Consider the following 12,949-nt stretch of genomic DNA (forward strand, 5'->3'; position numbering starts at 1 on the left):
AAGAACACTGGATTATGACAAGAGAGGACCATTAAAATATTTAACTTCCTTCGACTTGTCTCGACTGAAAAGAGGGGAAAAACTGAAAACAGTACGTTTTGTTCTAATCTTAGATATGAGACATGTCAAAACCGAAACAGAACTTTCATCGCTCTGTCTGGGCGTTGGCAGGTACACGTAAAAACTGTAAACAAAAGAGTTCAAATATCGTCACGAAACACAGTGTTTTTTTTGCGTCATTATTTCTATAAACCTCCATGATTGGTCGTTTTGCCCAGCCGAATTTTGTAATCACCATTTACAAACATGTATCGCCCAGTACCACCGTTTAGGTGGAGAAGGCGTTTCATTGGAAGTAATAAAAGAAAAAGATATATACTTTCCAAATTATTTTTTTCCCAAAACTGTAGCAACAACGTGATATTAACTGGAGAGATATTTGGCAGTGAGGATGTGATAAAGGAGGCAGCATGGCCGAGCGGGGACTGGGCGTCGGACATGTCCAGAGGACAGAGCGTTCCATGTCCCGCTCTGACTGCTCGGCTGGAGTTGTTTCTCGGTAGCCATAAGTTTAATTCCTTGACCGCGCTTGTAAATAGCCAGTTGTTCTGCCTCCTGTCATTTGCGATTTTTAACCTTGTTCTGTCTCACAGCTAAAGATGTCGAAGCTGGTGATTCCTAGGCTCAGAGCAACAACCAGTTGCCATGGGAAACCTAGGCACATGCTATCTATTTCTACACTTCTAGTACTTTCCTAAATATCCCGGCCTTCCTTTGCAAAACCGATCTCTGGATGAATTTAATTGGTGCTTGCACTCCTATGACCCATAGATTCTCTTTCAGCCTTCGTTGAATGGTTCTCAATGTTCTCAATACCACTGGTACCCGGCCTTCGTCCTCAGCGCCCACATCCTTAAGCTTCGGACTTCTCTGGCTAGTTCTTGGTATTTTCCAGTTTTCATCTTCCTTTGCTCTCACCCTTCCATCCTCGGCGACTGCCATAGCTTTGATCTGTAGCTGGCAACTGTCCTCCCTCACTACTACTACTACTACTACTACTACTACTACTACTACTACTACTACTACTACTACTACTACTACTACTACTACTACTACTACTACTACTACTACTACTGCCATGCACGCCTTCTCTAACATCCAAAAACACACACTCCTCAGTAAACTAAATCCCAACACAGCATCTCAGATCTTCGACACGATGATATTCTCGATCTTAAGCTAAAACAGTGAGGTTTGGGGTATGTACACGAAGCAGGAGTTTAAAACATGGGATAATTCCCCATTAGAAAAAGTACATTTAAAGTTTTGCAAACGCTATTTGGAGGTAAACAACAAAGCCTCTAACCTAGCATGTAGGGCTGAGTTAGGGCGATATCCATTACTTATTGCAATAAACCAAAAAATTATGAAATACTTTGTTTACCTAAACAATAAGGAGAATGACTCTATCGTTAAGCAATCTTTTCTGATGTCAAAACATTTACACTCCATTAATAATTCCGGTTTTTACTCCAATTTTATGGGCATGTTAGAAAAATACTATCCATCTGATCTAAATCCTGAAAATTTTAGCAATGAGACAATAAGGCAAATTGAAACTAATATGAAAAAAACAAGTATCTACGTTTCTGGCAACACAACCTTGAACACTCAAAAAAGTTAGAGTTCTATAAGATTTTCAAGAATGAATACTCTTCGTCTAATTATTTAACTCATTTAAGAAATTTTCCTGATAGACGAAACCTAGTTAAGTTTAAATTAAGTAACCACAAACTCAGAATTGAAGCTGGTAGATATCAGAAAGATCATCTTCCTAGAGAGTTAAGATTATGTCAGTTGTGTCAATCAAATCAAGTGGAAAATGAAACTCATTTCTTGTTTCAATGTAGTTCCTACTCTTTACAGAGGCAGACATTCTATGAAGACATAAGTAAAATGATACCTGATATTCAAACGAAATCGACATCAGACATTGTGAAACTACTGATGAACTCTAAAGACTATAATGTAAACAAACTGGTTATGAAGTTTATTTCTTCATGTATGATTATACGTGACAGGCTATTATTGGATATTGATGATGTAACTTAGAATTAATTATATATTGTTATGATACTTTACACTGTTTTTGTTAGTAATTAGAATATATAAGCTTTTGCAATACTGTAAATCTTGTGGTCATGCAAATAAAGCAATTACTACTACTACTACTACTACTACTACTACTACTACCACCACTAAATCTGGTCTCTTTGCCTCAATTTCATGATCGATATTGGTGCGCAAATTTCATAAGCCCTATGGTTTCTCCTATGGTTCTTCACCACTTTCTCTGCTTTTGTGTGTTTGTTTGTTTGGGTTTTTTTTCTAATTCTTCCGCTCGTATTTTGTCTTTGTAATGTGTGTGGTGAAATAACTTTAAAAAAAATGAAATGGTAGTCAAATTCTCTTATCAACTTTGTTGATAAACCAAACATTAGTTCCGATTTTCCACCGACGCAGCACCACAGTTCCTTTATAACAACCCCCACCCCCCCCCCCCCCTTCTCTCTCTTATCTATTACAGGCTATTACAGGCTACTTTTTTCTTTGTTGTTGTCCGCGACAGATGAGCCCTTGTCTTTCCTGGGAAGCACCCTTTCACAATACACCTTCGCGTTAGTTAATCTACACAAGTACTACGAATCAAATTAATTAATAGAATTTAATGAGTATACTTGCTATACTGATTAAAGGCTTTTATGTGAGCTTGATTCCAACTTGGCGTGCAGTACACACTGAGTTGGTTCTTAGCGCATGTACGACGAGAGCGACTCGAATAATCAGTTGTTTCATCACATAGACATGCCTCCCGGTTATTATCGTTTTGAGGAAAAGGACACTATTTTTTTTCAGTTTGAAAATTCCAACCACGATCAGTTTTTGATTGAGTATCGTAAAACCAAAATCCAAGTGACAATTCTGGCCGATCACAGCCGAAAAAATTGGGCCAATGAATGATCCAATTGGAAGCAAATGCACGACGCGAAAATGCGTGCGAGCAAAGCACGATTGGTTTTGGTTTTGCTTCTCACTGATTGGTTGAAAAGGTGGTGCGAGTGTTTCTGACCAATCACATAGCGTAATAAACCAAAGCTAGAGTGTCGAAAGTAATTTCGCGTTTTCTTTGATTCTGTTCTACTGCACTCTGTGATTGGTTGGCAAAGTCAATGATATTTTCTTAACCAATCCAGGGACCAAACCAAAACCAATCGCGACCGTGGCTTGCACTCGTTTCGCCCCGCCTGGCACTGTTTTCATGTCCTTATTCGCCTTGACTTCTGATTGGTTCTTTGTGCTGTTTACGTCTGCTGTGATTGGTCAGAATAATTAATTAGGGTTTGGATTTCAGACACTCAATGGAAAACTAACTAACTGCTCTAAAAAGATTGGGTTGATGACAGAAAAAAGGATTTCAGTAAATATGACGCAAAAGATACGAAAATCGATTAACGAGAGAGGCGTAAATCAATTGCATCGGTTGGTTGAACAGTGAACTAAATTAACCATGTTGTTTATAATAGCTGTATTTTAGACCTCGTGCGCCGATCAAATCATACCTTCAACATACCCCCCCCCCCCACATACCCCCCAATAACCCCCCCCCCCCACCCCCCACAGGGCAAATCCCGGACATTTGACCATTTTCCGTAAGGCATTTTAAGCGAAAGTTCTTCTTTGGGCGGGACATTTGAGCTTAACCTGGGTGGGGTGGGGAAATTGAACCTGAAATGTCTTTCTTTTTTTTTTTTTTTTTCAGTTTTTTTGTCCGTGGGAATACACATGGTCTCTGATCCATGGTGAAGTTCAAGGAGAAATTGTTGTGACAATTCGCTCGACAAAAAGAGTCTCCAGAAACCGTTTGCAGTTATTTGGAAGGTATGAATAGTAAATTTGATTAAATGTGAATGAACCAGTTTTCAAACAGTGTATACCAAATCAGCGCCAGGTTTTTGCGTATTGCCGCTCCCATTTTAGCTCCAAGCATAGCAAGGCTTATCAACATGTCGTTTTCCACAGGAAAGTTTCCTACTCGTTGGAAAACCGCTAATGTGACACCACTGTTCAAACAAGGTGCAGCCAGTGATCCTTCTAATTATCGCCCAATTTCTGTGCTACCGGTAGTGTCAAAAGTAATCGAACGTCACATGCACAACTCTCTATATGCTTTCCTTATGGATAATAACTTGTTATATTCCAGACAGTCTGGGTTTCGTAGGATGCACAGTACCGAGACTGCCCTAGTCAAGTTAATTGACGAGCTTTTGTTCAGCCTAGATAATAATCAGGTTTGCAGCATGGTCCTGGTCGATTATCGTAAGGCTTTCGACATAGTGGACCATAATTATAAGCTGTTGTTGCGCAAGTTGGAACTGTACGGCATAGTAAACCGGGAGCTTGCCTGGTGTCACTCTTATTTGTCGGAAAGGAAGCAAGTGGTCCGTGTAAATGGGAGTGAGTCAAGCGAAGCTTTGATGTTGCATGGAGTCCCCCAGGGCAGTATTTTGGGTCCTTTATTCTTCATTTTGTTTATCAACGATCTGCCCTTGTATATACAAGTGCTCAGTTGGACCTCTACGCAGACGATACGACTGTCACCGCTTCTGCGGATGTGAAGGACTTAGCCACCTTAAATTCATCACTAAACAAGTCTGTCTCTGAAATTCAATTATGGGCTTCAGCGAATAAGCTCCCATTAAATGAAGACAAGACTAAAGTACTTACGATCACTGGCAAAAGACGCGTGGCCAACATAAATAGAAGTGACATAGATGTAATCGTAAATGGAAAACAGCTCAGTAATGTGGATTGTGCTACCTTATTAGGCGTAGAAATTGACAGCAAATTGTCATTTAATGAACATGTTGAGAAAGTATGTAAAAAGTTGGCCTCTAGAATCGCAATATTGCGTAAGATCCGAGCGTGTCTACCTCTTAAACAGCGACTTCAGTTTTATAATAGTATACCTGCCAACTCTCACGCCTTAGGCGTGAGTCTCACGCCTATGGGTTGAAAACTTCGATCTCACGCCGGCTCACGCTTGCGGGCCAATTTCTCACGCCTGGTTGAAAAATGTGAGTTGTTGCCGTCTTGCTTGACACAATTTCCAAAACTATGCTAACTCAGACCCATGTTAGAACGAAAACCATGTGCAAAAGGAATAAATGACAAGGCCTTCCTTGCGATCTCTGATTTTTGAAGGTGAAAAGCACTGGTAGCGAGCTCGCGTCTATACGCGTCCTGAGACTTCGGACGTCCTCGGAAGACTTCGGACGTCTTCGAAAGACTTCGGAATTCTTCGGGAATCTAGGTTGGATCCCGTTTTATGAGCAACATAAGATTGATAAATGCACAATAATGTATAAGCGAATTAATGGGACTTTGCCGAATTATCTAAATGAACACTTAATTTTAAATAATAAGCGGCACTCCCGCAACACTAGATATTCAAGCACTAATGCTGTTTGTCCTAAATATAAAAGAGAAACAGAAGGAGGACGCTCTTTCGCTGTTTCGGCAACAAGACTGTGCAGGAGTACCTGGTGGGGCCGCTCGACTAAAAACCCGCTCTGCATGCTGTGATGGAGCTGGCTGGGAAATTAATATATTAGACGGTGACCTGGCTGAAACTTTTCTTAATATTTGGCTTGCTGGGTATTTTTATGAAAACTCTGGTTCTAGCTGGCAAAAACTGTTTAGTTTGTTTTTCCTGCCTGGCAGATTCGTACGAGAAATGTATTTGACCCTTTGCTCTTTAACACCGCCTACTAATGAAATTTGGAGTTAACACGCAGGAAATAATAGCGGTTCCGTTCAATTTGCTGTGATTGGTTTCCGGCATCATCACGCTTTGTTTTTCATAAACGTAAAGCCTTTATCACGCTGTGAATGTCAATAGAAAAGAGAAAATACAGAGATATTTTAAATCATCAATTGTCAAATTTTTTCGGCGGTGAGAAACAACTGCCGGAAAGACGACGTTCGCAGTGTAAGCCTAACTCTTTTGTTAAAGTCGTCGAGACATCGATCTCTGAAATCACCGCTAGTCAGGAGTTACCCACATTGCATTGGGGTTAGTGGCAAATTTTAACTCAAAATGTCTCTGGCTGGCAAAAAACTGGTGTACGCAATTACTTGCTGGCAAACTAGAAATTTTTTTCTGTCCTGGCTGGCATTGTCTACCTTCTGCTATTTTAATCTTTGCTGGCTCGTTGATGGACATCATAGATATGGCTGGCTGGGATTTTAATTTCTTAATAGTCCTGCTCGCTGGCAATGAAGAGCGGGTATTTTTTTCCCAGGAACGTTAAATATTAACCAAGATTGACGTGGGGACACTCAGCTGGTGTTAAGTGTATCGCACAATTAATTTTCTATGAACGAGTCGTTGGGTACTCCTGACTGTGGAACAGTACACCAATTGAAATTAGGAAACTAAATTCTGTAGCATGTTTTAAAAAGAACATGTTTGCCAAGATTTTTAAGGAACAACAATTTTTGCATCATTTCATAATTTAATAATTTATTTTTTATCTTATAATCGAATCCTATCATATTTTATATTTTAACTGTATATATATATATATATATATTTTAGCTTACTGTATTTTAGATTGTAAATAGTTCTGAGGGCCACAAGTTTATTAGCCTTTGGCTATTAAGTGCCACCCTCTTTAAATAAAGGCTTTACTTACTTACTAATTGGAACATTTGTTTTCTGACGCGGGCAATGTATCGTCCAATTCGACGATAGGGTAGGGAATTTTAACAGCTTTTCGGTCCTGTGAGGCCGGAATTTGAACAAGCCAATTTTCAAAAGTTCAAATGCCCGGAGGGTAAAAATTTCGAATTAACAGGCGCATTGTGCGAATATCTCTATTACAATCAGTTTCAACCGCTAGTACCTGCGCTAGTAGATCACATGTAGCACAAAATTCGCGAGAACGCCAACTGTGATTCTCCATAATTAACGCTATTTTTCTTTTTTAGAAAGTTAACATAACTAAGATTTCACTAAGCAATTACGCTAATAAAATGCGTACGCCTAAAAACAGACATCAATTAGTCAGTGTCCAGCCCTAATCCCCACCTAAACGCAAGTAATTGTGTCAAGCATATGTCATATGAAAGTGGCGAATGCTGGAAGTACCCAAATCCAGAGTTTTATCCATTCTGCTGGACACAACTAAGGAAGCTATGCTTACAATACCCAGAATAAAATCTACTGTACTTGCCTATTTCAGCGACACCCAGCGGATCATGTCGGTGAAATACTATTCGCGGAAGACCTTAATCACCTTAGAAAATCGGATTTACTTGTAAAGGACTGATCTAATTTTATCTTGGCCAAAAGTTCACCTCAAAATATCTGGAAGGGAAAATTTATCGTCCTAAGTGTGAATTAAGGCCAGCTATCATCCTGGCTGAATGGCGTGCTCTTAATAAAACATTAACCGCTCCCATTCCTTGCACTCCGACAATCACGACAGACAGCGGCCATTTAACTCCAATTTCTAATTTTTTATCAATTTTTCCTTGCTGAGAAAAAAGCAAGCCCCACCACCGCTAAACAAAAGTCAGGTTAAAAGATAAGTATTCAGATACAATTGGTAATTGGGAAAAGGTTTATTCCTTCGCCTTTCACACTACATTAGAATCAAAACTTAGGAAATTCCAATATAAAATACACCAATGAAAAGCTATTTCAGCTCGGCCTAACTGACTCTCCATGTTGTACTTTCTGCCAAGAGGAAATAAAATACGTCGAACATTTACTTTGCTCGTCAAAAGTATTTCGGAAAATAAATTTTGGAAACACGTTTTGTCCTGGTTAGGGGATAATGAGATCCAAATCATACACTAAAAGATAAATTTGATCTCTGCAAAATGTGCTGCTACGGATGATCTCATTCTAATCAATCACAAGGTACTATTGGGCAAATTTTATCTTTACTCCAGTTGATACTAAACAGGTATACCTCTAGTACCCTTGCAGGTTTTATCGCGAGGACTGGACCTGTATACAACATTGAGCTTGATTCTACAAGAAAGAACAATAAACTATTGTAACATCTAAAGAAATGCGAACATTTAACCCACATACTTCGATAGTATTACGTGACGACTGGAAGCTGCCTTTGCACTTTGAAGTTCATGTGTGAGTGAATTGTGTTTCCTCTCTTAATTAGTAATTTATTTATTATTGTTGTTTTAGTAGCTTTATTTTATGTGCTAGTATTACGTCATTATTCCCTTTCTGTAACTGTGAAAATATTTAATAATCAATAATAATAATAATAATAATAATAATAATAATAATAATAATGTTAATAATAAAACTATTCCAACTAAAGAATAACAATAGTTTCCTAGCCTTGGAAATGGGTCATATAATCCATATTTTGTCCCACTATGCTACAGTTCTTCACACAGATAATTGTAAAACTTAGGTTGCCTTCGATTGACCATACTCCAGAGTAAGAATTAGTGGAATAGCTGTTAGGTTTCTCTTTTAAGTAAAGTTGACAGACATTTCTCCAAACGTTCGCTGACACATGATAATTTAAGAGCGATTTTGTATTCCAGTAACTCCAAAAACCTCTATTAAGGGATTTCTTGTAATCATTGTATGTATTCTTTTTCTGGAATAAGGTTAATCGAACGCACCCTTAGTAAAGAAGAACAAGGGCTTTGTAGAAAGGTTCATAGTTCGTCACACTGTCCAACACGTCCTCGCCATGGAAGCGTAGAAACCCAAGATTTCCAGGCCAGGGCTAGAAATTTGTGTTTAATTGAGCATATAACCTCCCTACTCTAAACAGTGACAGCTTGTGCATCTAATACAGCGTTCAACAACTTCTCCTCCCAGTCTTGTTTCCTTTTGTGTTTCTCAAAATCCAACACATTTGTTTTCCTTAAAACGCCAGGCAATCGCGTTTTCTTGAAGTTGTCAATCGTCACAAGAATCAGATACGAATCTTTCGTATCTACCATCCTCTGCATGGCCATCTGCAGTTCTTCTCGACAGAAGTTGCTGGCCAGGTAGTTGTCAGACATAACAATCAGAACTTGACGGCTGCCGTACACGCTGTCCGCCATGTTTTGGACGATGGGCTTTCCCAGCTCAAAGTCCCGGATGTGAATGCTGTATGGTATCGCGTGTTTGTCGAGGAGATAGATCAGATTTTCACTAAGCCATGCAAAGTCCTTTGAGCTGTAGCTGATAAAAATTTTGTTGTTCACAAGCTCCAGTTCTGCTTTGCCTGGAAGGAAAATAACAAATGGAGTACATCATAAATCTTCTAATTATTGTACTAAGCTATTGACACCTTACCAAACTGAAAAACATATCATCAAGAAGCTGTCCGTCGTCATCTACTTTATTCCTCCAAGATGGACACCGCCGTTATTGAACATTTACTCTCCAGGACGGAGGCCAATCTAATCTAGATCCTCCCCAGGACAGGCACCTTTTAAATGTGGACATTTCTAGAGTATGGACACCCACCTGATGTTGTGAGCTGTGTAAGATAGGAGCCTGTCTAATTTTTGTCACGGACACATATCTGAGCTGGAAATTCCGTAAAGTTGTCACTTTAATTCTTCATACTAAGCTCATGTGGATACCTCTACCAGACAGTCGCCCGTCCTCAACAATACGAGCATCAATCTAACGAAGTAAGGTCTATAAGAAGGACACTGATGTGATCTGGAAAATCCTCAAGAGCGAAGCATATAAAATGTGGACATCTCTGCGAGACGCACACCCAACTGATGTTGTCATCACTCTTGCAAGGAAAACTGATATAGACATGTGCCTTTCTAGGACGGACCCTTCCCTGATTATGTCACGAGATAGACATTTATCTAACATGGACACTACTCGAAGGCGGCTCCTAAACATCCCTTCAAGACGGCCATCTGAACCCATCCAACATGGACATCCCTTCTCCAAAACGGAAGCCCATTTAATATGAGCACTTTCTCCAAGGCTCATCTAATTTTGGCACTTTTCAAGATGGACATCCATCTAATATGGACACTTTGAAACAACCGTCAACCACCTAATCTGGACACCTATCTAACAAGGCCTCTTCTATAAGATGGCCACTATTTCAAGAATGTACCAACTCTCTGTAATTAACAAGCATTTCACAGGTCGACCTTGGGGTCCTTCTATAATGGGAAATCCCGAAAATGAGTTATTCGCTAAGAGGTCAGTATTAATACTGCAGAACTGTCGGCTATTTTTGTTGCTCTTTCGCTTCATACTTCTGGGGCGGATCCAAGATTTTATTGAAGTGGGACTCGGATAAATGTCCGCCGAAGGCGAACCATCCTAGGGGTTTCTGGGGGCATGCCTCCTCGGGAAAGGTTTGAAATTTAGGTCCTCTGAAAGGCGATTTCCAGCGTTTTATGGGATAATTTGTAGGTTGTTTCATGCCTTTGAAACAATCTCTGTTTTTAGCTATTTTAGAAATGGACTACGCTTAAATATTTTCAATAAGCGAAACCAATCTTCAAAAACAAAACTGAAATAACGGCTATATATTTCTACTGGCTACAAAATCACGCTTGAGTTTCCTCAAAAACGGGATCAACAAGTAACATTCTCCGAGGTTGTTGATCTGCAAATCTCAGCTGAACTACAGCATCACAATCGACGGGCTTTTCATAGCGAGTGTTCATTAGCGCCAAGCACGACAGTCTCTCCGTTGTGATAGAAGTCCACAGGTCTTCACTAGTTTAAACCGCACGTGATTAAACGTTTTTCATTTCAGTTTAAGGGGTTCGACCGAACCACCCAAACCACCCCTGGATCCGCCCCAGCGACTTCCTTCAGATTCCTTAATGTGAAGACAAAAGCAGTCGTTACGAGGTCTTCTATGTCTTCTACATTGCAACAGTGTAAAGAGGAACTCACATTTTGAGGATCCTTTTCTTGAAAACTTTAAATTGCTCGTCTTCAATAAGCACGCTACTGCGAGCATAATGACGAGGAAGACACTAGAACACACAATAGGAACAATCCATTTTGCTACCGGGCGACCTGTCGATTTTAAAAATTAAAAGTTAAAATTATAACTTGATAGATATGTGTTGTTTTTGTCGTTAACACGGGGGTAATTGGGAAAAGAAAACCTGAGTTCACCCATGAGGAGTCAACCTGTGATCTTCCGATCACTAATTCAGATGCCCTGCTACTGAGCTACAGGAGACTCGTGGGAGCTAGGCCATTAAACTAGTTTGTGAACGACGCATGAACGATCGAAGCGATTCGATCGACCCTAATTTGTTTTCTTCGTACCTTATTATAAGTTAAATCCAAATTCAAATACTCACTTGTTGGTAAATGCGGGTATGTTACTTCAGTGGAAATGATCGTTTCTGGTTCCTCGCCTGCGAAAAAAAAAAACCCAAATAAACAAACAATCAAACAAACTCGAGCTCGTGAGATGAACACATTAGAAAGAAGGTAAATTTCACAAACCAAAAAAATAACTTGTCACCCGGAAATTCCTCTTTAATTTATTCCAAGAGCATGCATGGGGTATAGTACGTGTCTTGAAGAAATAATTATTATCATTTTAGGAAAATAGCTTGGAAAAAAGAGAAATAAAAGAAAAGACAAGAAAAAGGGAAAGAAAGAAGGAAGTAAGGTAGTGGGGCGATTTGGTTAAGATAAATTTCATGCTTTCAGGCCCTGGCAAAGTCAATCCACCTCAAATTTTGGATGCATGCCAGCGTGAATATAACCAATTCTAAAAGAGACTACTCCCTAGAGTACAGTCACATGATCTGTAATGGGGCAACAAAACAACGAAGCCGGGATAAGGTTTATCTAGGACGACGCCTATTTTTTCGCTTAAACAAAACAAAAAGAAAAGAATGGCTACAAAATGATTAGTGCTGCGTAGAGGTGCAATGAATTATAATCACCCACAAAACGATTCCCTGGTCCCTTTAAAAGTATGTTCGTAAAACTACCAACAATCGCTCACACCATTTTAACATCGGTAGACGGTTACCCCGATTGTTACTGCGCATACAGGGATGATCCGAGAAACGCGTACAAAGACATTTTGCGTGGTTTATGACAATATGGGAGAGTCAGATCTTAGCAAGGGCTATTGAAATCTAAAAAGAAAATTGGAATAAGCACGTATTTTTTTAAAAGATAATTGGGCTCTAATTTGGGAAAAATAGCAGACATTATTATGTATTTCGAAGATTTTTAGACGCGTTGTTAGAACCAATTTTCTTGTTGGATTTCAAAAGCCCCTGCTAGCATATGATTTTCCTGTAAAAATATAACCTGCGTAAAAATGCATCGCTCAGCAAAAAGCAGAAGTTATGTATTTTTGTCTCACCTCCAGGTTTAACGAAAGTTACCAATGCAATGGAATCTTTCTCAACTCTTATCAAGAAAGAGCATTTCAACTGACAGAAGTATTCTCCAGCATCTTCATCCGTCACATTAAAAATCTTGAGAGTAGACTCAGCCTTCAAGAGCCGCCTCTCACAATTGTTGTTTTTGTGTTCCACAATTATTGTATACTTTGTGCTATTTTGCAGAGTCCTGTTTCTGTAGTGCCAGGTTAAGGTGACTGGACCATAGAAACAGGTTTGCCAGCTCAGTGCTGAGCACGTCAAACTTGTGTTGGAGAACATTTGGGCCAACACCATTTTTCTGCCTGCTTTTATGAATCCTTCTCCACCTGTGTTCAATACAACGAACTATTTCAAAGAAACGAATATTTGGTTTTATCAACTGAATTGATAAGGTAATTTGGGCAACGTAAAGAGATTCGAGGGCTTATGTTTTGAGTTTTAGCGCTTCTTTAGAAGGCTCCAGAACTGAAGGGAACTTTTTTATTTATTGGTGGTG

At 39.4% G+C, this 12,949-nt stretch overlaps 1 protein-coding gene across 1 annotated transcript; it reads right to left on the bottom strand.

Annotated features, from left to right (window-relative positions):
* Positions 1 to 8,434: 8,434 nt before the first annotated feature.
* Positions 8,435 to 12,812, bottom strand: LOC146460384 (toll-like receptor 2 type-2). The gene is made up of 4 exons (XM_085088361.1): positions 12,432 to 12,812; positions 11,404 to 11,460; positions 10,985 to 11,110; positions 8,435 to 9,323 (listed from the first exon to the last, which is right to left on the bottom strand). Exons 1-4 carry the CDS (start codon positions 12,745 to 12,747, stop codon positions 8,875 to 8,877), a joined length of 948 nt encoding a protein of 315 aa, XP_084944487.1. The 5' UTR covers positions 12,748 to 12,812; the 3' UTR covers positions 8,435 to 8,874.
* Positions 12,813 to 12,949: the final 137 nt, after the last annotated feature.

Source organism: Pavona decussata, unplaced genomic scaffold, assembly GCF_977016875.1.
Source record: "Pavona decussata unplaced genomic scaffold, jaPavDecu1.1 SCAFFOLD_214, whole genome shotgun sequence".
NCBI classification, from domain to species: Eukaryota; Metazoa; Cnidaria; class Anthozoa; order Scleractinia; family Agariciidae; genus Pavona; species Pavona decussata.